This window comes from Simochromis diagramma, unplaced genomic scaffold, assembly GCF_900408965.1.
Source record: "Simochromis diagramma unplaced genomic scaffold, fSimDia1.1 OVJJ01000802.1, whole genome shotgun sequence".
Classification (NCBI taxonomy): Eukaryota; Metazoa; Chordata; class Actinopteri; order Cichliformes; family Cichlidae; genus Simochromis; species Simochromis diagramma.
In genome coordinates, this window is record NW_024387492.1 from 24,636,521 (window position 1) to 24,664,514 (window position 27,994).

Sequence of the window (27,994 nt, forward strand, 5' to 3'; positions counted from 1 at the left end):
CTTTCTTCGCCTTTAGACAATAATTCTGATGGCAAAAGAACCAAACGGGACAGGCAAAAGAAACAAAAACAAAAAAAAACAACTTTGCTCTGCTTCTCTTCGTTTTTGACTGCACAATATTTTTAAGGTCATCTGATATAAAAACCCAGACCAGGAAAACCGCCTTCATGTTTTTCTGTGTTTTATCCTCAGTTACTTTGCAACAAAGGCATCTGCTGTGATGCTTACACCTTTGATAAAGTCTCACAAGTATCAGCTTTCTTTTTATAGATATAAAAATATAGATATGTACTGATAAGTACAGAATTATAATATTTCTGACTGTCTGGGGCAAAATTTCCCCGATTCAAATCGATTCAGGACCTTGTGAATCGGAATCGAATCAATTCTAGAAATCAGTGACGATACCCAGCCCTAGTGTAAACCTTACACACTGGGTGTGTAATAAATGTCTGTACAGGCTTCTTTTACAGTATTGATGACAACCACCATCATCATCGCGGAGGGATGACGCGAAGTAATTGATGATGGTTGTCATCAATTACTTTGCATCATTCTGTCATACTTAAAAAAAACAACACAAATTTAACATCAAATTATGGCGTGCACAGTGTTTATCAGCACAATAATTCTGGGTGAGTAATGTGAGAGGAGCAGTCTGAGCGCTAACGTTAGCTGGCTGCACGACTCTGAGCTTCTTCAGTATGAAATCGAGCCTGCATCCATCAACCAATCAGCAGAGTCGTTGTGACCGACAGGGATGCTGCAGGAACACATAATACTGTGTACATGTAAAGAATGTACACGCTTTTTCTTCTATATTTAGTTTTAATGCAGAACAGACATCATACAAACACATTTGTAGACACATGCACACATTTATAGAAAGACAGGTGATGTGTTTCTATTTACATCTGATCAAATAAATAAGGAGTACATAACATCGTCACATGACTGTTAACAGTGGACTGAGGAGCAGGATATGCAGGTGGGAAGTCACATGTTGAAATCTGCCATGTGCCTCTGAACAAAGTGCTAGCAGCAGAGTCCAACACATGACTTATTAGGAAAATATTGACTTACATAAAATATGATGAAATACAACAACAAGGCACAAAAACTGAAATTCCTTTAAATATCAATTATTAAATAAACTACTAATGACTTTTACAGTTGAATATTTATGATTGTTAACAGGAAAAAGAGAACTTGGCCAAACAAAAAAAAAAATCATTTGTACTTCACTTATTTACAGTTTAGTAATTACTGGACAGTTAATAAATCCATCACCTGTGTTTATTATTTTTTTTTCTAATGAGGCAGGTTTGGGGCTCCGTGCACTGCTCTGACTGTCGTGAACAATTACTCGTGGTTATGTCTTTGAAGTTCTAGTCACTGGAAGGAACAGTCTGACTTTAACATGGTGACCACAATCAGTGTGACCAGAAGCTGATGATCAATAACTGACACTGTGTGCAGGTATCAGGTGCGTTCATGTTGGCTTCACTGAACCGTCTTCTAGTCTCAACAGTATGAATCTATAGCAGGCGGATCCGGGAGAGGAAGTCCTGATCATGACGAGGCCTCTCACCCCAGCCCTCAGTCACGACCAGTTTGGTCAGCTCCTCACTCTACAAGTTACCAACTCACAAAGTGCAGATCACACAAACTCTGAGGGGCTTTTCCTCTTCTTTTGGAGCCAACACATCCCCCTACAGACAGTCTAAACGCAGCCAGTAACAGAGAGTTCGATATAAAGTACCGCTCCTTTAAAGGACGGTTTGGTCTTTGTGGTTGTGTGTCACGGAGGGATTAAAGCTGCCTTCATATCAAGCAGACATTAACACAAAGAACAATCTGACCTCACCGAACGGTGGCGTTACCAACACCCCGCTGCTCCGGGTGGTCCAAATACCCCAACCAAGCTCTGGTGATTCAGAGGTGACTGTTCAAAGACTCATTATCACCAAGGAATGGGTGGTCTCTGATAAAATCACCATCAAACAAGTGAAATATGAAGGCCGTAATTTCTGCAACAAGACCTCTGAAAACAAAGAGGTGAGTCTGGTGCTGACAATGTAGACCTCCATATTTTTAAAATCCAAAAATCCATATTCTGAAATTTAAAATCAGTGATCGAGTGCTGCAGTAATTCCAAACTACTGCATCAGTCTGACCTCTGAGTCACAGGAGTTGGGGCTTCAGGGAGGTCAGGTGAAGAGGTGAAATGCTCGGCACACAGCACACACTCAACCTGGTCGCTTTTTACACCGGGAATGAATGTGAGTTTAGTGGTTAGTCCTCTCACAGTGGAGCTTTAAAGTTTAAGTTTAAGTGGCTGCAGTTTGGAGCTTTAAGCGATCCCTTAGTGTAGTCCTGATTCCACCTGGACAGAAAATGATGTAATAACCCTGTGCAAAACACGGCATCCTGCACAGAAAGGTGCTCCCATCAAGATTTCCAATAAGATATTTACATTTCTCAGATAGCAGAAAGAATTCTAACTGCAGACTTTATATACACATATGATAACTTCTTTGTTTTAATATTTCACCCCCCTGAACATTTGTGCCATTACCACATGCTAGAACAGCTTTTCCTTTCATGCTCACATAAATTAAATAATTATGTCATCATTAAAACTTGAGCAGCTTGTCATTGTTACATCTTTGGTTATAAACTGAGAGTCGTAACATGTAGAGGAGAGCTCGGACAACTCTCTCTTCAGCTCAGGCTCTGAAACCTTTCCCTCAGGTTCTTCACGATGCTCTGCTGACCTTCCGCCTTCGGTCCTGAGGTTGATCTCGTTTTCTGGGAAACATCTTGATCAGCAGACAATGCTGTGGACTTGTTCTGCTCGGTTTTGGCCTTCAGTTCCTCCCTCTGTTGGTATTCGTCAGACTCCTGGTAGGCCCGGCACCGGTCGATGACAGCCATGATGGAGATCTTCTCTCTGCTGGTGGGTGAACGGATCTGGATGTAACTTTCATCTTTTTTGTCTCTGGCTGTTTCTTCTGGCTCTGGAAGCTTCTCCATGACAATGATCTTGTGTTCGGGGTCGTTTGTTAGGGGGGCCTCAGCTGCAATGTAGTAACCGTCGTTTGCCACCTGGTCCTGGAGTTTTTGCAACTCACTCATCTGAGATTCACTCAGCCGAGGATCCAGGGAATTGGCTCTGAGGAGCCGTCTGCTGCGTTCCTCTCGGCTGGCGTTTCTGTGAGGCCTTTGTGAAGAAACCCTTCTGGGAGCTTCATCAGCGAGGAAGCAGCCTGAGGAGCAGCTGGAGTGCCTCCTCAGACTGCTGTCGAACTGCTCCGGGATGGATCGACTCCGACTGACTGCGCTCTTCTGGGAGCAGCTGTTGGCGGAGTACTTGGAACGGAGTTCCTGGACATCGGGCCAGTTGAAGCCTTCGAGGGGAGGAGGTGGACTGAGGGGGCTGCGAGAGTGAGGCCGGCCCGAGGAGACGCCCCTGGAGTTTCCCGCTGAGCTGGAGGTGAAGCCGAGGGTTAAAGACCTCACGTGGTCTACGGGACTCAGCGGCAAAGAAGTTGCCTGCTTATGAGAAACCAGCGGCAGAGTCAGGCTGGATTTACCTGCCAGAAAAAAACAAAACAAACGAAACATATTTAAATCACTCTTAAATTTGATCGTTACAATGTTCGGATAACTGACAGAAATGATTAACAAAAGCCGTAATAATCCATAAACATATGTTTGGCTTCTACATAAATCAAACAATGGTACCACATGCAGCTGTGATATTTTACTTCAGCTTCAGGAAAGATGAGCTCATCACTTTAGGCTGTTCAGATTATAATCTGCCCCTAAGCAGCGCATTTTACCATCTTTACCTGAAGGTGGCAGTACAGAGTTATAACTACATGTGGTACCATTGTTTTTTGTTTTTCTTTTCATGCAGCGGGTGCAGACTAAGCGTGTGTGGGCAGGTTGGACTGATCGGTTGCTCAACAGGAAATGGTTTATTTAAAGAAGCAGAGTTTGCTGAAGGCAGGGCAGGCTCAGGCTGAGCAGGACTGAGTATATACCCAGTTTTGCAAACACACAGAACAAACATTTACAACAATTAATCGCTTAACATCCAGCAGGTCATCGAGCCCGTGCAGGACTCAGAGTATGGTCAGGGTTAACATCACACTTTTCCCGTACATGGTATAAAAAAAACAAGATACATTTTTAATCCAGTCTCTCCTTTGTGTTATCACCTTACAGGTGTACTATCTGATTTTCTAAATTAAAATTTCATATAAAATGGATAGGTTGACGATCGATAACCCTAACTGTACCACAAAAGGTCACTGATGACCTGGTGAATGTCAAGAAGTCAAAAGAGAATTAAATACAGTTTCTGAATTGCGTTGGTTGAAGATTTAGTGGTCCTATGGTCACATAGACAATCAATAGATAGATTTCCTTGAGGATTGCTGGTTTGAAATGTTAAGCAGTGTGCAAAGTGACGTACCCGAACCTTCCCTCTCCTCCACCACACTGGCTAAGCTCTTCTTTCCAAAGAGGAGACCCTGACTTCGCTGTCGGACCACCGGACTGGAGGTTTTGATTCGCTGACTGTACTGACGAGCCAGGTGGAGGACTTTGCTCGCAATCTTGTCCACTTCGACCACCTGGTCTGAAGCGCTACTGGGGTGGTCCTTTTCTGCCTCCACCTTCAGCTGGTTGACCTGAGGCACTGGAGCCCTGAGGACGGCGGCCTCTTCCCCAAACATCTTTAGCGTGTCCCTCACGCTTCCTGTCCGGTTCACCTCCGAGGCTTTGGGCTTGAGGGGCATAGGGCTTGTCGACTCTTCTTTGATTGTTCTGAGATCAGAAGCTCTGCTTTCTCGGGAAGAGTTTTTGGTTGGGAAAGAAAGGCCGGAGGTTCTGGAGGTTACTGCAGCTTCTTTGGTTCGATCCTGCCCTCCATCTTCACTCTGGGATTTTTTGATGTCTCGCTCCATCGCCTGCCAGATCTTAATCATTTCAGATGAAGGTTTGAAGTCTTCATCATCAGAGAGATTATCCTGCACACTTTGAGACCTGGACCTCTGTCTGCCTTCTGAATCTTCTGGATCAGTGCTTCTTTGTTCAGACTTCAAAGAGTCCAAAGAGCCACTACAACCCATAAGATCCTGGGTGTTTTGGGGTAAAGCAGAGTGTGACTCTGCATAAGTAGGGTCCACAGTGGAGGTGGAGGAGGTCGAGGTGCTGTTGAACCGGCTGACGGAGCTCCTGACCAACCCAGATGGTATGTATGTGAGGCTCTCTCTGCGCCGAAGACTGAAAGTGGCATCTTGGTTTTCAGCATTTTCATAGTAACTCTTGATTTTCCCAATGAGCAGCTGGTCCTGCTTGGACAGCGTGGAGTCCCGTCTTCGCCTAATGCTTCGGTCGCTGTCAAAGAGACTGTCATCTCGAGGAGACAACATGGTCAAATCGGATCCACCGAAGGTCTCTGCAGAATTGGCAACAAAGCTGCAGAGCCGCGGAGGTCGGTCGTCTGCTTCGGCACTCAGGCTGAGGCTGCTGCCACTCCTGCTGGGTAACCGAGGTGAAGGACAACCGAGAGAGCGGGCGTCATCCTGGGCCACGGTGCCTCGCTTGATGCTGTTGGTGAAGTGCTGGGCGATGGAGCTAGCTTTGTCCAGGACGGAGGATGGGAGGATGCTGATGGCTTCGCCTTCCTTCTCTGCTGTCTCCTTCTCGTTGTCCTCATCATCAGAGGACTCCCCACTGCTCAAGGTCTTCAAATCTGAATCAGGTGTAGCTGAGGATGGCTCCTCTGTGGGTTCTGGATCTACTTCAGGTTTCAGGTTGTCTGACTTTCGACAGGAATTGGAGATGTTGGAAGGGGTCGGATCAGTGAAATGTTCTGGTTCTGAGATTGGTTCAGACATCTTCTCCTGTGGTAGTTTCTCTACTGCTGGCTGGACAGGACAAAAATACAGAAGCGGTAATTAGAGGTGGGAAATACAGCCATGATGCAAGAGATTACGACCACCTGCAAACACCCCCCACCCCTCAAAATCAACAAGCACTGACAGCCCAGAGATTGGGCGATCTGGAGATGGCCTCACAACTGCAAGTCAGCGACTGAGTGTTACTTACCTGCTTAGGTGTCGGCTCGGTGCCACCTGGCTCTTCTTCTTCAGGGAGTCGTCCATTTTCTTTGTTAGAGTTGTCTGAAGAGACGCTGCCTCCCTCTGTCTCCTTCAGCAAAAAACAAACAGAACAGGAAGTCAAGAAATGCTGGAGGAAAAGAAAAGTTTTTATAATATGATTTAAAAAAATCAAACCAAGAAGTCATTAGTGTCGTTCATGGAAAAGCTTCTTACTCAGTTTTAAAGAGTGTTTGTTATTATTGTGTGAACTGAACCTTTATTTATTACATGATACAGAGCAGCCATCAATGCAAATCAATGCAACAAAACTGTGAGAGGCAGCAGCAAATGTCCAGTTCATCCAACCACACCTAGAAACGCGGGATCACCAATCGTATTCATGCTCACAGACAAAGATGGATGTAAAGCTGCAGGACGAATGTTCGAAGAAGCTCCCAGAGGAAAAAACAAACAAAACAACAACTTTTAAACTTTGCAAAGATAAAAAGCCAAAATCAGTCAAAGAGCTGTTCTCATTCTTTAATACGACAGGAACAGTTTTTGGGAAGTCCTTGTTTGTTTGTTCTCCAGAGTCGGGTGTTTCAGTGCATACAGACAACCTTCGCTTAGCAAAAACATTTGATCCAAGAAAAACTGTCAGTGTGCCTCATTAACCTGCTCACATTTCACATTTCTGTTTACAATAAACAACTTCTAAAGTCAATGTCCCCAACTGAAGGAGGTATTGACGGAGACACTGCAGGAGGCACAGAAGTCAATGAGATTATTTCTCAGTGTGAAAATGTAGAGCACTCGTGTTGTTGAAAAACATAACAGAAAATGCTTTTGTGGTTAAAGGAGGTTGTTTTTCCCGCTGCTGTGGAATAATGTGCACGCCCGGGATTGCTACAATACAGCGCTGGTGTCCTGACCTGGTACTGATGTCATTCAGACATCAAACTGATGTCATGATCAACAAACCAAATAATGTTCCAGACACTGACCACAGTATGGCCTTCATCGAAAAGATTATGGTGGGCAGCTGGATATTTTTCAGCTGAAGCACTTTGCATGAGGTATGTGGAATGGACCTGTTCTTTATTTCCACCTTTGAAAAGCAAACATGGGACATAATATTTGGCAGCTGGCTCAGCGACTTTGGGCTGTACAGACACTGTGAGCTGCATTCATATCAGCAACCAACCTAAAAACAGGACCTGGTCGCTCACCTCCTCACAGAGACTCTCACAGACTTCTTCCTAAGTTACACCTGTTGGTGTGTGAATTAGCTACAGTAGTAGGTTACCCTGGATATTTATGCACATTTCTGCTTTTAATAATCACAAAATAAAGTGCTGCACCAGTCTTTGCCATAATAAGAATAATAACGGCATAAATCTCTTTCTGGTTTAAATGCTCAGTTTGGTCAATTTTTTTCTATTGTAGGAAACATCATCTTCAAATGTTTTGTTTTTAAACACCAGAGTATGTATTTATTCAAACAGCAGAGGACCCAGGATGGAACCTTGTGGAGCTCCACGTGTTAGCTAACCAACTAGCCATCAGAACAAGAGCATACTGCTTGTTTTTAAGTCTCTTATAATGGATTAGAACTAGTAGAACTCTTAGGTCAGGTGATAAGTTGCTTCTGATTGTTCCTAGAAGCAGACTAAGACACAGAGGTGACCGGGCCTTTGCGATTGCTGTGCCTAAACTTTGGACCAGTCTGCCTCTTCAAATGAGGATCTCTCCAACACTCGACATTTTTAAATCCCGTCTGAAAACACATCTTTACTCCCTAACTTTTAACTGTGACTGAGTTTTTGTTTTGTTCTCGTTGTGTCTTTGTCTTTGTTTCACTTTTTAGTTTGTACAGCACTTTGGTCAACTGTGTTGTTTTTAAATGTGCTTATAGATAAACAGATTGATAAGATTCACAGAGCTTAGGACTTTAGAGATGATGACTGAGGTCATGAGTGCTCATAAAACCTCAACATCTTTCTGATTTGATAGATGTGAGGTTTTAACAAAGCTAGCCTAGCAGTTTGCTGTTGCTTCCAGTCTTTGTACTAATCTAAGCTAAACCTTTTGCAAAGAAAGTGACCCATCTGAAACAATCTGACTCAAGGAAAACAAAAAACAATGAATTTCATCCAAACATTGTCAGTTCCTTTAAACGCTGCCCCATGTGGTCACCCTGCGGTAGTTAAGTGTGTTGAACCCAAGCATGCAGCTCGGCTGGTGTTAGATGCCCATGAAGCAGTTACTTTGAGCTCCACAGCAGCATCCTTGTAGTGCATTACAGGGGCTGTGGGTGATGAAGACTGGGCTGGCACCGGAAAGCCTCACCGTCCCCGCGGCGGAAAAGAAGGCCTGGACAGTGACGTGCCAGCAGGAGATGGCAGCAAGCACGGAGCTGGCAAAGTCGTCTACCTGCTTGTCCTCCAGCAGAGCATCATCCAACTGACCCGCCTCTTCCACGCTGCACAGCAGGCGCTCTAGCGAGTCCTTCCTGCTGCCGAGCTCCGCCTCCTCCTCCGTGACAGACTCCCCCAGCATGCTGCTGCTGACGGCAGCCCGCAGAGAGCGCCTGTCATCTGAGCACTGCAGGACGTCACACACTATCATGTTTCTGCTTCCTAAAACTAAAGTGTGGCTCTGACAGCAGGACTGAGCCTCAGTAACCCTCACCGAAACATCGCTCATAAGAACACATCAGAAAGTTCACAGTCATAAACAGAAGAAAACAGAAGAAACAGTCTTTAAATCTGAGCAACAGCAAGCAGGCGTGTGTTCAATGAGTTTGGGTCTTACCTCCAGGAGTGCTGAGAGTCCAGCAGGGGATTCAGCAGAAGAACAAGAGCAAAAAGATTTGTTAGACACAACAGCTTTACTTGTGAACATCTGCAGCTTTAATCAGCCCAGAGAGCAACAGGCCTCAGAATCCTCACAGTGTTTTCTACCACGCTAACCCTTATTTAGGTCCACAGCGGGTCAATCTGTTAGAGTCCAGACATTTTATTGAATTTTGCCCAAAATAAACATCTGCAAAATATTATAAGAGATAACCTAGAGGTCCAAATGCATGTCTGAGAAGGAAATCTAAAACCTGGGCAGAATACAACCTAAACAAAAACGTTCCAAGAGAAACTACTATGAGGACAAAAGTCACAAAAGTGGACATACTGATCAAAGATTTATCAAAATCGATTTCAATGAAATGACTTTACCTTTGTTGCTTTTCAGGGTTTGTTTGATTGGCTCTGGAGAGGAAACAAAACTGGTCGTTACACATCAATAACAACAAGATACCTTGATCAGTAATCCAGGTAATCTGATTACCTGACTGTCGGCGGCCCTGACGAGCATCTCGTGGGAACTCGTCAGAGTGGCAGGATGTGGCTTTCTTCAGGCGCTCAGGACTGTAACGGTACTTGGAAGGATCTACAGGGAAGCAACAACAACACAGAGGAGCATTTCATCACATCCTTATTAATCTTTGCTTTTATTAATCTTCTACAGCAGAAGAGATGTTTACTCACAGATGGAGTCCATCTCCAGGATAGCTTCTTTTGCCTGAAACACACAACTAACCATTACTGGTGTCTGCACTGGTCACCTGGAGCGATATGGGTGAGTATACTGATGCTTCTGACCTTCTGTGGGATGATGGCTTGGTGGTTTTCCACAATGATGCGTTTGATGTGATGAGCCCAGAGCTTCTTCTCCTCCACCGTCTTAGCCTGAAACATTAAAAGACAAAAACACAGAGTGAACTCCGATCCTCTCAGGCTTAAATATGTTGGCTGGCGGGTGGAGGTCGACTCACCTGGACGGTGTGAGGCTGTTTGGGGTTTTTGTAATGCATGACGCTGAAACTCAGGGAGTCTTTGGCGTTTTCGTTGAGCGTCAGTGTGGAGCACTGAAACCAAGAGACAGAACTAAGAATCAAACCTGCACTTAAAACAAAGACCTGAAAACCTGCAGCTCTTAGATGTTTGTCTGCTGCCACTCACAGAGATGTGCGTCTTGTAGACATAGTGCTCGCCGCGACGTTTGGTGATGAGCAGCACCCGGTCAAAGAGAAAGAGCGTTCTTTCATTTCTGGCTCGATGGACCTTGAAATTTCCCTCCAGAACTAATTCTCCGTATGTGGTGAGATCAGGACCTTTCCAGTTTAGCAGCAGTGACTGAACCTCCTGAAGAACCAAACACAGAAACACTCAGACACTCCAGCCTTTGGTTGTTTTGGTTTGTTTTTAAGGAAGGAAGCCCTGAAACAACTTTGTAGAAAAAGAAAGTTCAACCTTTCCAGATTTAATTTCCTTTATCAGAGCAATTCAGTGCAGGGCTTCCTGTTTGAAAATGTCACCACTGGGAGCAAACTCTCTCTAAACTGTCACAAGATGTCAGAGCTAATAAATAGTTCTTATCTGGGACACGCCTCTCTTACATTTACCTTCTGATAAGAACTTCATCTGCACAGCCCAAAAATAGGAATGTATTCATTTAAAGTTATTTTCTATAATAATAATAATAATAATTATGTATACTTTATTGATCCCAGTGGGGAAATTCCTCTTTGCATTTAACCCATTCACCATTGGGTGCCCGGGGAACAGTGTGTAGGGACGGTACCTTGCTCAGGGGTACCTCAGGGTAGCCGTTCAGTGGATTCGAACCCTCAACCTTCCGATCATGGGGCCGCTGCTCTACCTACTGAGCTATCCCTACCCCAATATTTTCTTTTCACTTTATAGCCATAATTACAGTGTGTATAGAAAAAACTTTGTTTTGCCATTAGTTACCTGGAGTCGGACGGCGTGTTCGTGTTTTCTCTTCATGTCATTAATGTACCATGCCACTCCCGTCATAGTGTAGAGGGCCTCCTCTACCACCTCATAACCGTCATCCTCTGGGTCAAAATGCTTCTCTATCTCCTAAAGAAAACCATTACAAACACCAACAAATCAGCATAAAGTCATGTTCAGTTGAACTCGTTCATGCATGAATTATGACAACCTCAATCTGGATATTTTTCTTAAGTATTTTTATTCATCTTTAGGCATGAAAAAAAAAAGAATTTTGAACTTCATTATTTTTTAAACACTTAGGTGGACAACTGTGTATGGAGTGACACATCAGTGTCTAATGTATCAGTGTCTAATGTAGTGGTTTATGTGCAAGTACACCATCAACACTGACACAAATACCTGAAAACAGCCTTTGGATAGCTGTCCACTGTAGTGACCACTATGCATGAAAAGGTTAAAACATACAATTTTATGCAGATGATACCAATTTATTTATGTAAAATGAAAGAGACACGATCACGCTGTAGCTTCAAACCAAATAACCAAAAAGTCTGACAAATATTCCCCAATACATGCTTGAAAGTATATATAGTCTAAAAAATAAAAGAAGACTCCCAAAAGGTTGATTCTGTTCATCTGGACGTTTTCAGTGGGAGAAATCATCACTTATCCAAGTGACTTCTTCAGTCTCAGCTGACTGCAGGTTTCCCCAACTTTATAAACAGTACATTTGCACAATAACTGAAATGTTCACTGAATGAACAATGGGCTGTGAGGTCAGTTCGTTGATCATTAATATGAAAATTGTCATGACCATGGATCAACAACCATTAATCAATGAACACTGATCAAAACCTATTGATCAATGGCCACAAGTACCATTCACAGAGAGTTCGGGAATGGCTGCAATCACAGCATTGTAAGATGGTGACAGATGTACCATTAGGCCCCCTCCTCAATTCAGAGATGGGCTTTCCCTTTTCATGTGGCCTCCTTGACTCCCCGCTCAAACCAGCATTCCTCCCTGTCCATGATGTGTACATCCTCATCATTAAAAAGAAGACAGTCTTCTTTTTAATGAAGACTGAAGGAGTCTTCATTAAAGAGACTCCCTCTCAACCCAAACGAATCATCCACATCTGGACGTTTTTTCCCCAAATACCGTGGATATCCACTCAAACTTCACTTATGTGTTGCTCATATAGTTTTCAGTTAGTTGGCTAAAAAAAATATAACTAAGACGATAACTTCTGCTTTCACACCAGGAAATGTCTGAAGACACTTTAACTCTGACTGATCCTCCGGGAATCCGTGTGAGTCTTCGTGTGAAATGTAATGTAAACGTGGCCTTAGACATATTTGCTTCATCTCAGTCCTCTGGTCTATTTCTACAGGTTTGGATGTAGGTGTAACTGGTTGTCAGGTGTGCTGGTGTGGTACCTGTAGCAGCAGGTGGTATTTAAGGATCCTCTGAACAGGTTTGAGCAGGTATGAACCCAGAGGCAGCGAACGTTTAAGCGAGGATTGGCGGTCCCGGAAAAATTTGGCAAGAGATTTGTTCCTCATGCACTCCGTCAGCGCCGCCACCGAACTGCAACAGGAGAGAGGAGACAGACAAGTGTGGACAGGTTAATGTGAATGAGACAAGGTTTTTAAAATGTGCTCGAAACCTGACGTATGGGAAAGCAGTACAGCTGCTGTAGGGCTTACTTTGGGTAGTTGGTGCAGTACTGTGTGTAGATGTCAAAGTACTCGCTCTGAAATACAACAAACCAAGAGTTTTATCAGCCGCTGCTTGTACAAACCATCCTCACCCAAATCCAATCAGATCTGGTCTCACCTTGATGACAAAGCACCTGGCGATGGCGACGGGGTCGTTGTCACACTGGTCGAGATCCTGAAGCAGCTCGCTGTGAACAGGAAACACTGTCACCGTGGTGACCCCAGCAACAACAACGCTTTGCATGTCACCAGGAGCAAACCAAAGGAAACATGAAGTTTTTCTCTCGTTTCAGCAGTTTCCTTGGTTCTTACTTCAGAGTCTGAACCCTAACGCTCATTTTAATATTTCATGATGTTCTTCTGATGTTTTGGAGTTTTTACCTTTAACCATGAAGGCAGACAAGAAGGAGGGAGGAGAGCAGACGAATGACATGCAGTGAAAGTCTCTGTTACCTTCTACTCGAATGACTCGACTAACACTAAACCAAAGGCTGACATCATGGCGGTCATGGTTATTTTTATATATACACGATCTGGTTTGTGTTACGGTGTTCGTCTGTGGCTGCACCGTTCAGGAGTGAAAATGGGTGAAACGGTTTGTTCATATTTAACCTGCTGAATCGTTCCTAAACATGAAGGCACTCAAAGTCACAGCAAACAGAGCACTCCATGTTGTGCAGTAGAACAGCGCTGCAAAGCAAACTCACCCCTCGACAGGAAACAGAGAGCGCTGACATGGGGGAGACGTAACATCAGCGTTAACCGTTTTAGACAAAATATCGTGCTATGATAACGGACACATTAAACTTTGTCTTCTTCACCTGTTGAACTCGTAGATGTCCTCGATGTTTCCAAAGAGAGCGCAGACCAGCTCAGGACGGATCGACAGATCCGACTGGTCGGACTGATCGATGATGTGAGCCAGGTAGTCCTGCAGGACAGGAGGGAGAGGTTAGTAGAGTGGACGGAAGGAAGGAAGAGACAAGCAGGGAAGAAGAGGATAAGAGGAAGTGACAGAAAGGTCAGGGGTCACTTTTTAGAAAGCTCAGCATCAAATAAAACACCCTTTAAAATAAACTGGAATGTTTCCATTTCTCCAACAGGAGGCAGACTGAACGCTCACTGAGCTATACCACAGTAATCTGATTACTTCTGGCTTGATCAGAGATGCTTTCTGTTTGATTAAATATATATATATATATATTCCATATGTTTGGTATTTATTATTGAGGTAAGTACTAGAGATGGCACGATACCACTTTATGTCCGATACCGATTCCGATATCATAAATTTGGATATCTGCCGATACCGATATGAATCCGATATAGTGTTTTTTTAATCAACAAAACTGTTTTTTTTAAATATCTTGCTGCATTTTGTATAAGTTCATACTCAAGTTTAAAACAACAACTACACTAAAGCTATTCTGTTATACCTGTATGCAAAAAAAAAATATTTCATAGTTCAGCAATACTGATCAATCTAATAAACTTAAACCTACACCATCCTCCCTATTCTGGTATTTTAAAGAGTACTTAGCGTAAATATTAAGCAACCTAACTAATAGGGTTCCAACTCCCAGCAACAACAAAAATAAATAAATAAAAAATAGGGAACCACCCCTCACGCTCCACCTCATGATGCTTAATCGACGTAATCAACCTTAATTTGATGCAGTGTGAAAAAAAAAATGCACAGAAATCAATTATTTTTCAAGAAATATTAAATAGATTCAACATCTTTCTTCAACAAAATTGCAGACTGCACAGATGGTACCTTCCCAAAGGAAAAAGTACTATAGCTTACTAGGGTATATATATTAGACTTAATAGTCACTATATACAGTAATTGACTTCTATTCATTTTACATCAAATTAAAACTTTGGGTGTAAGATTCGGATAATTATTTATTAAAAGCTAGACATTTTAAATGAGAATAAGAAAGAAAAGTATGTCTTTGTGCCCCCTTTTCCCTGTTAATGCCCTGGCTAAACTTTGCTAGATCCGCCCCTGCACAGTTACCAGCCGTCAGCTACGTAGAAAAAGATCCTCGAGTAGAAAGTAATATTAAATAAATTCTAACAACAGCTTATCAAGCTTAAACGTGCTGCTGTTGTTCAGCCGCTGGTTTCCTCTTTCTGGTGCAAAGTGGGCCAAAAACAAACCGGAGAGATGGACTCGTGACAGAAAAGCCGATCAGCTGATCATTAAGCAGTTTCATGATTGAAGTAGCAGCAAGAAGAGGCAGTCGCTTGTTAAGCTTAATGCAGGAATGCTTTACAAACATTCAGAGATGGACTTACACACTTGCTTTACTACTCTCGGGGATAACTTTGTCGGAGATGAAATGCCGGGTTGCTAGGGAAGCTCCAAATGCTATCCGACAGGTCCCGCATGCCACAGCCGCTGTATCACGTGATGCATACTGCTCCGACGTGCTAACGTTCTGAGGTGAGTTACGGCGTGTTGCAAGTTTTGTGAGGTGCTTTCGTGATATTTAATGGATCGGATTACATTTTTTATTTTTCTCCGATATCCGATCCAGTAATTTAGGTCAGTATCGGACCGATACCGATACGTAATATCGGATCGGTCCATCTCTAGTAAGTACATAAACACATTTATTGTTTTAAATAAAAGTGACTACGTATTTATTTATGTTCATTTTTATAAACTGAACTTTAAAATCTGTGTATCAGTTTATGTTTAATGTGTCAGAGTTTACTTGATTTTTAAATATTTTAAAAATGGAGAAAACTCGTATGTCTGATGTGTTTACGGATTTCATATTACATATTCTATCTCACTTAGAGCTTTTTTAGGAAACCTAAAACTTGTTATTATTTTATTATAAGGACAGGTCTTTGTTATTCTCTGAAACCTTGGTAAATAAATCATAATAAATATCTGTTAGAGTATTTCTGTCGTATCCGTTGCTCCTTCACTGGTTTGTTTTTTGTTTTCCTTTTTTTAAACAGCCTGGTTTGATTGAGTCGTACTTCAGACACTGAAACAGGTGCGTGCAGCTTGGTGAGCCTGTTACATAAGCAGCTAATCCCATCACTGCAGAACGTCTTAGCTTGTTAATTATAGTCTGGCACTGAGTCATGGCCAGGGTAACGACTGACACCGCGAGCTGTCCTCTGTACGTGGAGACGCGTTCAGGAAACGTGTATGTTTCACGAGCCCAAAATGTTCAGACTAAGAAAAATGGATCAATTTTTGTCCTGCGTGCTTTCAGAATAGAAATGAAATGTTTGAAGTTCAGACAGTTTTACCTTGGTGAGTTTAGATTAAAACTAAAGGATGAGAAGCTCATGCATCAGCAGCTTAAAAACCAAACCCTGTCCAGCTCCATGGTCACTGATCATCGTTTGAAAATAAGACGCCAAGGATGGAAGTGTTTCTACTTCATGTTCTACACCATGGAAATGATCCTGGGCTCATCCACTGCCACCCTCTGTGGACATCCAGGTGTTTTCATGAGATCACAGACTAGACTTTCAGAGAAAAGCTTAGCGCCTGAAGTTACTTTAGAGTTAGTTTCAGGATAAAGCGCCAAACCATCAGCGAGCGTGATCAAAGCAAACCTGACTCGTCCTGAACCCGCCGCTAGCGAGCAGCAATCGATGTTCCAGGTATTCGGCAACAGAATTCCAGGAACTCAGGAGGTGGTCCTGAGTTAAACTACCAATGAGAATAAAGGATATGGTTGGACGGGTGGCTACCTAGGCAACCACAACGACCAACCATCCATATCAGTGACAAATTTGAGCCCGTAGAGCCCACACCTGTTACCATGACACCTATAGGGTCACGCAGTTAGGTAACTCACCTCCACGATCATGCGCAGATCTCTCACGTACATCCTCTCTGTCTCGATGATCTCCATGACGACGCGGTCTAGGTAGGTCAGCTGAGGGTTGGGCGCCATGCTGGCACGGATAAACGGTGAAGCCGGCTGCCGGCGGCTCAAGGTACGACTCCCCTTCCAGTCTTTGTTGTTGTTGTTTTTGTTATGAATGAAGCTCCGCCCCTTCCTGTTGGGTTGGGGGCTCGACCCCTGGAGGTCTGCAGCGACCTCCTCGGGGCTCAGGTTAAGGTTGATGTCAGGGTCCGAGGAGGAGCTGGTGATAGATGAAGGCAGCGCGAGGTTGTCGTCTCTGGAAGATCCAGACCCGGAGGACAAAGTGGAGATCAGGCTCACGGGGCGCCGGTAAGATGCCAGCAGGTCGGAGGAGTCGGAGGGTGTAGACGATGGAGCACGCTCATCGCTGCTGATGGAGGCGGTGGACAGGCAGGGGGACTCTGAGGAGGGGAGGGAGAGAGATGATGTCACTGATAGCAAACTTCTACATCATCACCTTTCACAATAAAAGCACTGAGGTTTTTCCACTGTCAGTGAGGGCAGAGTTTCACAATAAAAGCTTGTGTAAGGAGAAGTTAGAACATGATGAATGTTTGTCCGCAAGGACAGATAAAGCAGTGTGTTATTTTGGTCCTGGAGTCTGAATTCACTTTGAGGAAACACTCACGCCTCACATCCACAGCTGCAAACATCTGGACAGGTTGTAGCCTATTAACCACACCTGAGGAATGTCAGGAATCCAAATGTGTTTAGATGTTTTTACAGTGAAGAAACAGTTTGTACAGTGTGAAGCAACTGAACGAATGAGCAACATTTCAACATGTACATGCGGGCTGCTTGGCTGGGAATCAAATGTTCAGGAACTGACTCATCAGGTGGTTCGAGCTCCGGGAGTTTCAAAGTGAAACGCCTCAAACGCCCATTTCTTCCATCGACCTATAGTTCCTCTGGCATCCAGCATAGGCAGCAGTGAGTCAGTCCCCATTGACTCCCATATTAACATAAACATGTTTACAGCCTGTAAACAAACACTTTGATCTATCTTCAAAACACCTGTAGTCTATAACTCACTTGTTTAGTGTATGAAGACTGAGAGTTTGCATTATCAGGGGCGTGGCCTCTGTGACTTACAGGTGCATGGTTACACAGATGGGTGTAGCTGCTAGCTGTCTTATTTGTGCTATTTTATCCTTTAGGATGAGTTTCATGATATCATCGTGACAATAACAACATGGCTGCTGTGCAGTTACTTGCTGATGCTGGCAGATGTTTACAGGTATGACACTGTGAGAAAGTGGAAGCTACACATTCGTGTTTCATGTATGTAACCAGATTCTCGGATCAGGTGTTCAAGCATGGTCCAACCAGCCAATCACAGCAGGTTCCCACAGACTCTTTCAGTGAAATCAGCATGTAGCAGATCAGCGATAGTCATTGATTCCTTTTTGATTAATTGGTTTAGCTTCATTGACAGATTTCTTGGAATCGCATACTGAGAGATTTGGTTGGCGCACGTACCGGCTAACCAGTCCTGTGAGGGTTTGGCTAAATATCTGAAGAGCAGCGACACCGACAGTCCACCTGAGACACAGACACACACATTCAACATGTGGACGACAACAGTAGGACAGCAGAGCGCTCCTGAGACAGGAAGTTCCTGCTGCCACCGTCTCTGATGTTCCCGTTAAACATGCACAGAACTGTCAAACCTGACTTCAGAACACAGACAGAGCATGCTCCCCAACAGGTGGAAAAGCAGGCACACAAAGGCAGGGGGTAACCAGCTTTGGACCTGTCCTCTCTGCTTCGCTGCATACACATTACAAACTGCACTTGAACACAACAGCAGCTCAGGTCTGAATCATTTCAAACGGATCCTCTGTCCAATACTCAACAAACTCAGACACAAACACAGTTTCCTGAATTTCCTTCAGAATAAAAGTCAGTTAAAAGCCTTTAATGTGAAGCTGTGGGTGAAGTAAATTAACCCTGCAGGACTTTCAGCAGGGGGATCAGACGGACCTCTTCTGGCTCCGAAGAGCAGCTCAGCCGGAGGGTTTCACGCTGTGTTCACTTCACTCTCCCACATGACAGGAATCTCAGAAGCCAAAACACAAATCCTCCTTGAGAGGGAACACAGGAGAAGGAGGAGGAGGGGAGGAGGAGTGCGTGTTTGAATGAAAACAGCTTCGCACACACACACACACACACACACACACACACACACACACACACACACACACACAGTAGTCCGTTAGGTCTTTGGCTTCCTGCCATTCTGCAGCCAGGGAGGCGTTTACTCACCAGGCAGGAAGGGAGTGAGTTTATGGATGTGATAAGAGGCCTGGTGGGCCAGTCACAGCTCAGAGCTTACATTCAAACACCTTCAAACACACACAGGGTTGACCTTTGACCTCTGCAACCGTTGGACCAACAGGAAGAGCAGCTTTTCTAGGACCCTGACCAGAGTTTGAAACCAGAATAAAAACTCAAACAAACAGGAGAGAAATGAGCTGAAAACATCTGAAACCTCTTCACCTGCTCCGTTTAACACCTGTGAAGAAAAACGTGTTTGTTTAAAAAAAAAAAAAAAAAAAAAAATTATCCACTCCGCTCATAGCTTTAACACTAATGAGCTTTATTCAAACCTCTGACACTAGAAAACAGTCTCTGAGACCTCACTCCATCCAAAATGCTGCATCAGGAAAAAAGTCTGAGATTTTCAGGGACCATCTGACGACGACTCACCAAACCAGCGGCGCACAAACACTCGTCTGAGCCGCCGATCCTCCTCCACACTCCTGAAAGAGATCTTCACCTGTTCCTCTGAGCAGAAACACCTGACCACAGCTACATCGCCTCCTCCTCCTCCAGTCAGACTGCGCCACATGCTCCTCTGATACCCCATTGAACCTGAACGCTGGGCTCAACAAACGTCCTCAAAAAAGGCTCAAAAACAAAAAGCGGATGAAAGAGAAGAGGTTGAGTTTTCCTGCAGCTCTAAAGTGCCCTGAATGCCCCACATCTGTAAACTGTGACTGCAGAGCTGAACAGAAACATGAGGAGGAAGAGGAGGAGGAGGAGTTACAGGAGGAGGAGAAAGGGCAGACAGCAGGAGGAGTTGCTGAGGGGAGGAAAAGATTTAAAAAGTGAGGAAGATGAAGGTCCTTCCTCCTCTCTGTTTGGGTTCAAATGAATAAAAAAAAAAAAATATATATATATATATATATATATATATATATATATATATATATATATATATATATATAAAAGAATCACAAAGAAACGCTAGCAGAGGGAGGAGCTACAAACTGACCTGACATGAGCCAGAAATACACTAGAGGGCGTTACTGAGCAACCACAGAGACTCGGGATCTGATCAGAAACATCTGAACAAACACAAGAGCTCACGATTTAATGATGACATGCAGCAACACAGACACAACAACACGGACACAGGCAGCAACATGGCAAAACAGACACACAACAACACAGACATAAACAACAGAGTCACAGACACACAACAACACAGACACACAGGCAGCAACAAGACATCACAAAACACAACATTACAGCAACAGATACACAGGCAGCAACACAACAACACGGCAGAACCACGGCAACCTCGCCGTCGGCTCTGATTTACTCGTCGCTCGCAGGTTGGCCCTGCCCCTCTGGACAACTTTAATCACTGTACTCGACTGAGTGCCTTCCTCTGCGCCTCCTCGCACACTTTCTCTTCAGCTCTGTTCAATGGGACCTGAACTGCAGTCTGAAGATTACCCAGCTGCACCTGTACTCATCACTGATGTCATCCGTTTCTGTTCATAAAAAACTTTATTAGCATCATCATTTATTTTAGGTCCTCTTTTATTTCATTTTAAAGAGTCACATGTTTACTGGGGATGCAGCCTGAAACACATCACTGAGTGTGGTTTCATTTCAAATACAAACGGAGCTCCGCCTTAACCTACTAGGAACTGGCGTCCACATATGTGGACATCACATTTGTGGGATGTCTAGACCAAAATAATACATTTTGCTCTACAAGGGCTTGATATCCAGTTACGAAGACAGTATACTGCCACTGTTCTATCAAAATTTAAAACAAATGTCCTCCTATGTGGCTCTCATTTCTCTCAGAAACAAAAATCAGGTTTAAAAAAATAATAATAAATAAAAAATCAGCGGGGCTGATGACAGCAAGCTGGGCGGTGAGGTGAGCACCATAACACGTGCAGGCCGCATCAGGCGTCAGGGTTCACCGCCTCACAGCAGGTCTCAGCACACTCACACAGGAAGTAAAGGCGCCCTCCTCAGCGACCTGCACAAGTTTTCATTTTTCAAAATAAAAGTCTGCAAGGCACAAAAAGACACCTTTTTCAGTCTGACAATGAAGTTTCCCATCGCACAGTCTCTCATCATGTCTGTCTTTTATTATTTAAAAGCACGATGACCTAACCTGTTTCAGTGTGAGCCTGACATCACCGCGCTGCAGCTGAAGGTCTCAGGTTAGCATCTGTGGCAGAGGAGCTGGAACGTTCTGCGTGAATCTGTTTCCGCTTTCTCTGGATCACAACAGATGTGTGATCGTGTTGAAACTACAACACGGACCACAGATCACCTGACCTAAGTGATGCTCCATAAGTCACAGAATAAATTGTCTCACCATTCCTGCAGAGATGATCTGGGGGAACTCATTACCTCCATTGGTCAGAGGGGCCGATGGCACAATATGGCAGCCTCGCTTATGTCAGTCTGCCCCAGGGCAGCTGTAGCTACAATTGTGCTTTGCCTGCACCAGTGTGTGAATGTGAGAGTGAATGAATAATCGAATTGTAAAGCACTTTGGGTGCCCAGAAAAGCGCTATGTAAATGCAATCCATTATTATTATTATTATTATTATTATTATTAATTATTATTATTATTATTATTATTATCCCCTCCATTTCCCAGCTGACCTGAAGCAACCACAAACCCTGATCAGCAGATGCTGAATGGAAGCACAGCGATTCACAGCGTTTCCATGAATCAAACGTCCCTGCAGCCACGAGACGTTTAGGGTGTGAAAATTCAAAACATATTATGGAAATGGAAATGCTTTGAATGAACATTTACATGATCCGAGTCACGTTCGTCCTCTCCAGCACGCTGCGTAGCTATGAATAATTGGACATCATCTTCTCCTTGTCGCTCCTTCAGCTCAGCGAGGTCAGAGCTGAGATGTGTCTTACTTTCACTGACATTGATGGCTCAGCTCCAGTTTGAATGTTTTTATTCCTCCACCTCCTGCTCCTCCATTTTGTTTCGGTCTGTTTGTTTGTGTCCTGAAGCGTCTCGGGGAAGGGGGGGGGGGGGGGGAATAATGGCCAACTGTTCTTGAGACACAACGGAGCCGTTTAACCACAGCGTCTCGCCATGATGCCACAACACACGCCACTTGTAACCAGCAGGGGTGGACAAAATATCAGGAACAGGAACAGATCAGTGCTGCAAGAAGTGTGACGCTGTGAGTCGTGAACGGCAGAGTTACGGTTTGTATCATACAAGAAACATGTGTGAGAGGAAACAGTGAGTTAAGCATTCATCACGTTGAAGGTCCTGATCTGTGCAGCTTATCCTCTTTTAGAGGAACCAGACGGGACAGAAACGATCTTGATCTTCCTAAAGATCCTTCAAACCTCACACAGCTTCAGCCCAAAGTACTAAAACGTTTTATTGTTTGTTGTGATGAAAGAAAAATGTGTGAGTTCAGACAGAAGGGGTGCTGCTGCTGCTGCACAAGTCAACATCAACTAAAAGCCTTAGTTTCCTGATATGTTATTTTTATTAGGTTTTTTTTTTTTTAAATCTGCAGACGAACACAGTACAGGAAGCTGAAGAGCTGACTGGCTAAATCTGTCTCACGTGTGGCGTTCCACAGGGTTCAGTCCAAGATCCTCTGATGTTTCCTGTTAAAATATTTCCTAATGTAACACTCAGTACTTTGTTTTACTGGTTTATAAAAAAAAAAATCTGACATCTGAGATGACTCATGATTGGCTGCTTTCACACAATAACTTAGGAAGTGGTGTCTGAGGATATGCATCACTTCCTGTCAGAGTGCTGAGTCAAACAGCAGGTAAACAAAACATCTTCCCCCTCTGCGGGGAAGAAAGTAGGATTAACGTGGAGCGTCATTGTTCCTGCACACCTCGAATGCCTCATTCTAACAGGAATAACCCCTCGTTTCCCATAAGCCCCTTTCACCTCCTGAACCCCGACCACAAGCACGGAAACAAAATCTATAATCTGTCGGTGTGATCGATCAGCAGCTGCACAATGAACAAGTACAGTGACATTTACACCTACAGATTAATCATCTCCTTATTGATAAGCATGTTTCCTCAGCTGGAGGCGTGTGTGTGTTAATCTGGAGTAATGGGGATTAAAGTTGTGAGTTAATCCATCACAGATTACACACTGGAAACAACAACAGGAGAAGCAGAGCTGAACACTGTGGACCTGAGCCACTGTAATCTGCACAGGTGAGCTCACTTTAAAACACCAGCAAAGTATAAACTACATTCCGCACAGTGGCCATACTCTCAGGTACGCCCAGGACTACTGGCCTCACGTTACCTGTTACTCAGACTCACACCTGCTGACAAACAGCTTTATTTGACGTGTTTTTCTTAGCTGATGTCGGTAAGCCTTGTGGCCAGTCGTCACTCACTTCTCCCGTTTTTAATAATCTGGGTAAACGTTGATGTTTCACACTGTGATGAGGCTTTCAGTGATTACCATGCTCAGGGTTTCTGTTATTGAAGAACTTCTCTGATGTTCCAGTTTATTCATGTATGAGTATTTAGGTCAGTCGTCCACGGAGACAAACCTGCTGCACACACACTGAGATCTGACAGACAGCAGCTAGCACATGTTCATACCAGCGTTTCATGAACATGAACATGCACAGCTCTCTGAGTTAGAGCTGTGGGACAGACGGCCTCACGCTTACTCCACTGTGTTTACAGAGAAGTTGATGGTCCACTCTGATCATCACCGCTGGTCTGAGGTGTTTGATTCTGTCCATGATGGACCAACACCTGCACTCTGGTTATGTCTGTTCCTCTGGGCTCTGTTCAGGTGCAGCTGTGCTGCCCTGTTCTTTCACAGAGGAGAGGCTTTCTCTTGTGAAGTCCTTCCAAGCAGTCATACCCGTTCAGTCTGATTCTCAGAGTGCTGTCATGAACTCTGACCTCAGAGTAGCAACGATGTGCTGAAGTACGTTGTAGTTTCTCCACCTCAGAGCACGTCAGTAAGATCCAGCGAGTGCGAACAGCCGGACTCCAAACTTCACCTCCTCACACACAGGAGCCAGTCTGAACCAGTACTGTGTGGACCAGAACTGCCTCAAACCAGTTTAAACAAAGCAGCATGATGATGTCATCGCGATAACCCCACCACCTATCTTATGCAACACATCAGCTGGTTCCCATAGTGATTAAGAGGCAGGTGACTTGAGATCATGTTCAAGTCTGACACACACACACACACACACACACACCTCCTGCTGGGATCAAAAGTAATCAATAAGAACTACTCGGCAGACTGAATCTAGAGACTTCAGTTCCCATGACGCTCTGGGGCATGGCTGCCACATTCAACTGGTTTGAATCACACAATCAGGTTTAATCAGCATGTTTTCTACCTGCTGCTCCTACACGGAGTGATTTGATTGGCTGTTAAACAGAAAGGTAACCTTCACACAGTTGTTTCTACAGCTGATCCAAGTCAGAGACCAGATTCCTACACAAAAAGCTGAGTCACCTCTGCAAAAAAAAAAAAAAAAAAAAAAACATCTCTCAGCACTTCACCCTTCACTTGCAGAAACACCTGAGATTTGTGCTGAAACTCTAGAATCCCAGCCTACCTTAAAGGGAGCGAGAAGCAGATCCCAAAAGAGGATGTCTCCAGACCGAGTCTCCTCAGGACTGCCAGGTCTCACTGATCCACCTGCCGCCCTGATGCCAGGGGGTGGAGCCTAATCTAATTGGGCTCAGAGTAACGTGGAGCACCAGATGCCACGTGCTGGTGACTGACCTGCCCCGCCCCACCCACCCCACCCACCCCCTGCCCTCACACACACAAACACACGTCTCATTTTGATAGCTTAATGAGGACATCTAATTGACATAATGTTTTCCTGCCTAAACCTAATCATAACCCTGACACTAAAACTGCATTCTGAGTCTCAAAAATGTCTTCAAACCCATGGGGACAACCGTTTTGGTCCTCATAAGTAACTGTTTATACAAAGACACACACCCTTACCCACACACCCACACACACAGTCTCTTTCATTTCTCTTTGTTCAGGTTTAGTTTTAGAAACATCACTCTAATTTTTTATTTATTTTATTTGTTATATTATTGAAAATCAGATTATTGTAAATATTAAAAAATATATTAAATGTTTTAATTATTTATTATAATTATTTCAGTTATTTTTTCTTTTTATTTATGTGGGACCTTTATTTATGTTATTATGTTTTTTTATTTATGTTTTTTTCACTTTTTCAATTCATTTTAATACTTTTACTTTGCGAACTATAATTTTGTACATTCAGTGTTCTTCATTCTCAGGTTTTTATGTTATTGTTTACAGTCATTAAATTAATTATTAAAAGATTTGTTTTTATTATTGATGTTTATTTTCTTTTTATCATGAGTCGGTGGATGTTTGTTGTTTGTGAACGTGGCTGATTTTAATCTTGCTTCTGCTTTTTCACTTTTTGCTCTCCTGCAAATCGGAGCACCGCGCCTCGAAGGACGCAGCGTTCGCTTGCAGCTTCGTGTGCATGCAAACAGGAAACAACGGGCCTGACGTCACTCTGAGGACAGACACCCTTTGTCCTCCAACAGTGCCGCCAGCTCGCTCCAGCACGCAGAAGAAAGACACCTCACATCAACTCTCGCCAACAAAGACTCATCTGTGGTTGACCAGGACCAGAATCAGGACCGGGACCAGAACCGGGACCAGCAGATAGTCCTCAGGTCCACCTGAGGGAGTCGGAGTCTCACAGGGACACCCTTCTACAACTTAAATAAAGTTTTTGCCAACTGGAGCAGCTCCAGAGAGTGCCCCTACAGAACGGGAAGTCCAGATGCGTTCAGGGAGCTCATAATTTAAGTCAGAACTAAAACCAGGGTCCAAGAGGAATAGGAAGAGCGTCTTACCTTCATCCATGGGGAGATCTGAGGAGGAGCAGAGAGATCCTTCAGGCATCACCTGCAAGCATGCACGTGCACACACACACACACACACACACACACAGGAGACTGATGAAGACCTTCAGCTGTTTAACATAAGCGGCAGCAGTCAGTACGTGCATCATCCGGTGATGGAGGAGGTCATGTGATCAGACTCACCTGAGTGTGCAGAGTGATGATGAAGGCAAAACAGAAACCGAGCAGAGCGAGGACTGAAGAACTGGACCGACAGAAACCTGCATAGACATCAGGAAGTGACACGATTCAGAGTTCACCTGTGATGCATCCACTGATTCCTGTGTGATGATTTTATGTTTAAAGCTTTTGAAGCTTCCTGTTCACAAACTTATTACAGTTGTTATTTTTACTGCTCATCTGACTGTCCACAAACTCAAATATGAACATAAGCACCAACAAATTCAATTAAAAATAATTTAAACAAAATATAATATAGTAAATAATTTAATTAATGACTTTGTCATTTCTTAGGTTAACAAAATGACTTGTGTGAAAAAAAAAACCCAGGATTTAGAAATGTATTTATTCAATGAATTCAAATTTTTACTCTTACAATTCCTACAAAAATAAATGAAAATTTTAATAATTTAATCTGAAGTCTTTCAGCTAATTTCAGTTATTGGGTTTGGTTGATTTTGATGAATCTGAGTTATTCATCAGAAATAATTCATTAATAAAATGATTAAAAAAAAGAAAAAGTCTCATTCCTCAGGCAAAGAGACAGAGCACGTGCAGACTGCGGCACTGCGCAGGTATGAACCTTGGATGGTTTCCATGGCAACACATGAACGCGCACTGGTCGACTTTCCTGTCATGGTTTTCCAGGTGAGCCTGATTTGAATGAAGTTTTGCTGTTTATAACCTTTAGATGAACAAAAGCTCAAAGTGTTTATGAAACAAACACAAACAACCAAACATAAAGAAAAAAAAGGCAGCAGCGAGGAGCAGCTGTGATCTGAGCTCATTAAAGCTTGGGCAACGCGGCTGTTTCCTTCGCGCGGAGCTCCGTTTAAAGGCGTCTAATTTGGTGTTTTCTGATTTTCTCTGCAAACACAAACATGTCTGAACTTGATCGTGTACTTTTTCTGAAACACCTGGGCCCATCTTTGTTTTCGGCTCCTCGGGTTTCATCACACAGCCTAATCTGGAACGATAATCTGTGAGCAGTACAGACTTGCTCCCTGGTCTGACTGCTCCGACCGACAGCTGTAAAAGTTGAAACATCCAGGAGGAGACGCGGTGCCGTAGATTTGAGGTGCACCCGCCCTCATCATACCCCCACCCCCGAGTGTCTGTAATACGATTTGAGTTGATCAGCTCATCTTTAAATGTGAAGACTTCCTAACGGATTTATGACTGAGAATCCCACCTACACGCTACGTGCCTTTGCTGTGATGAAGAGGATCTGAGCTGAGCCCGGGCTCTTCCTCTGAGGCAGAACACTTCCGCGAGCACAGCCTGGAAAGTGACCCGGAGCCCTGGCAGGACTCGGAGCTGCTCCCGGAGGAGTTTGTGAGCCAAAAAAGTTAAAGTGTGGACTCACCTCAGCCTCATTTACAGCCGCCACAGCCCTCCAGCTGCCCCCAGCACTTTACAGGAAAAATAAACTCTGCAGCACGGCTTCCTTACGGTCTGCGCCGACTCCCGCTGCGCATGCGCACGCGCTCCCTTTGAAAAGTAGAAAAACGACTGAAACTGCGCTGACGCGTAAAATACACCTGAGAAGCGGAAGGTGAAAGAAATGAAAGACAGAGACACACGTGCGTTAATCAGTAAGAAGGGGACAGAGGAGAACAGAGAGTTGAAGGGTGAGGTTACTACCTGTCAGCGCTGGTACCTCTACATTTGGATGGACCGAAGGTGATAAGCTTAGTGCTGTCCCTGTTTTACTAGAGAATGTTATCAGACATCCAACATCGCCATAATAAAACACATCAGAGCTCTGCAGGTAAATACAGGAGCCAAAATAGATTTGCATAAACGCAGCGTGTCATTCAAGCAGCAGCAATAGAGGCTGAAAACGAGCCTCATCTGCATTTCTGCGTCATCGATTGAAAATACGCCGCGGAAGAGATCAACACAACCTCGTTCAGCTTTCAATTTGAAATCTGTGTGTTTCAGTAAGATTCAGTTATCCCAATAACAGCAGCACAAACAAATCATATTAATAAGAAAATAATTCATGAAGTAGAATAGCTCAAAA

General features: G+C 43.9%; 1 protein-coding gene across 5 annotated transcripts; it reads right to left on the bottom strand.

The window, feature by feature from the left end:
• Window positions 1–808: 808 nt before the first annotated feature.
• Window positions 809–27,934, bottom strand: LOC120725456 (pleckstrin homology domain-containing family G member 3). 5 transcript variants are annotated; one of them, XM_040018384.1, is made up of 22 exons: window positions 27,613–27,934; window positions 27,335–27,509; window positions 25,933–26,009; window positions 25,741–25,792; window positions 18,040–18,102; window positions 16,489–16,961; window positions 13,474–13,583; window positions 12,771–12,840; window positions 12,641–12,687; window positions 12,371–12,521; window positions 10,925–11,056; window positions 10,133–10,315; window positions 9,946–10,038; window positions 9,773–9,859; window positions 9,659–9,692; window positions 9,459–9,560; window positions 9,347–9,379; window positions 8,931–8,941; window positions 8,466–8,720; window positions 6,124–6,225; window positions 4,484–5,942; window positions 809–3,596 (listed from the first exon to the last, which is right to left on the bottom strand). In XM_040018384.1, exons 4-22 carry the CDS (start codon window positions 25,787–25,789, stop codon window positions 2,725–2,727), a joined length of 4,326 nt encoding a protein of 1,441 aa, XP_039874318.1. In that variant the 5' UTR covers window positions 25,790–25,792; window positions 25,933–26,009; window positions 27,335–27,509; window positions 27,613–27,934; the 3' UTR covers window positions 809–2,724. The 5 variants fall into 5 exon arrangements, with proteins under 5 accessions (XP_039874318.1, XP_039874320.1, XP_039874316.1 ...); XM_040018386.1 differs by lacking the exon at window positions 18,040–18,102 and having other exon boundaries at window positions 27,613–27,933; XM_040018382.1 differs by lacking the exons at window positions 18,040–18,102; window positions 25,741–25,792; window positions 25,933–26,009; window positions 27,335–27,509; window positions 27,613–27,934 and adding an exon at window positions 19,270–19,677.
• Window positions 27,935–27,994: the final 60 nt, after the last annotated feature.

What these genes read in the sequence shown, in the direction of transcription:
- LOC120725456 (XM_040018382.1), bottom strand. Translation starts at nt 19,429, where the DNA reads ATGGGGTATCAGAGGAGCATGTGGCGCAGTCTGACTGGAGGAGGAGGA. An exon ending in TCAGGGCCGCCGACAGTCAG is followed by an intron (nt 9,380 to 9,458) that starts GTAATCAGATTA and finishes TTTCCTCTCCAG; the next exon opens with AGCCAATCAAACAAACCCTG. An exon ending in GGAGGAGAGGGAAGGTTCGG is followed by an intron (nt 3,597 to 4,483) that starts GTACGTCACTTT and finishes TTTTTCTGGCAG; the next exon opens with GTAAATCCAGCCTGACTCTG.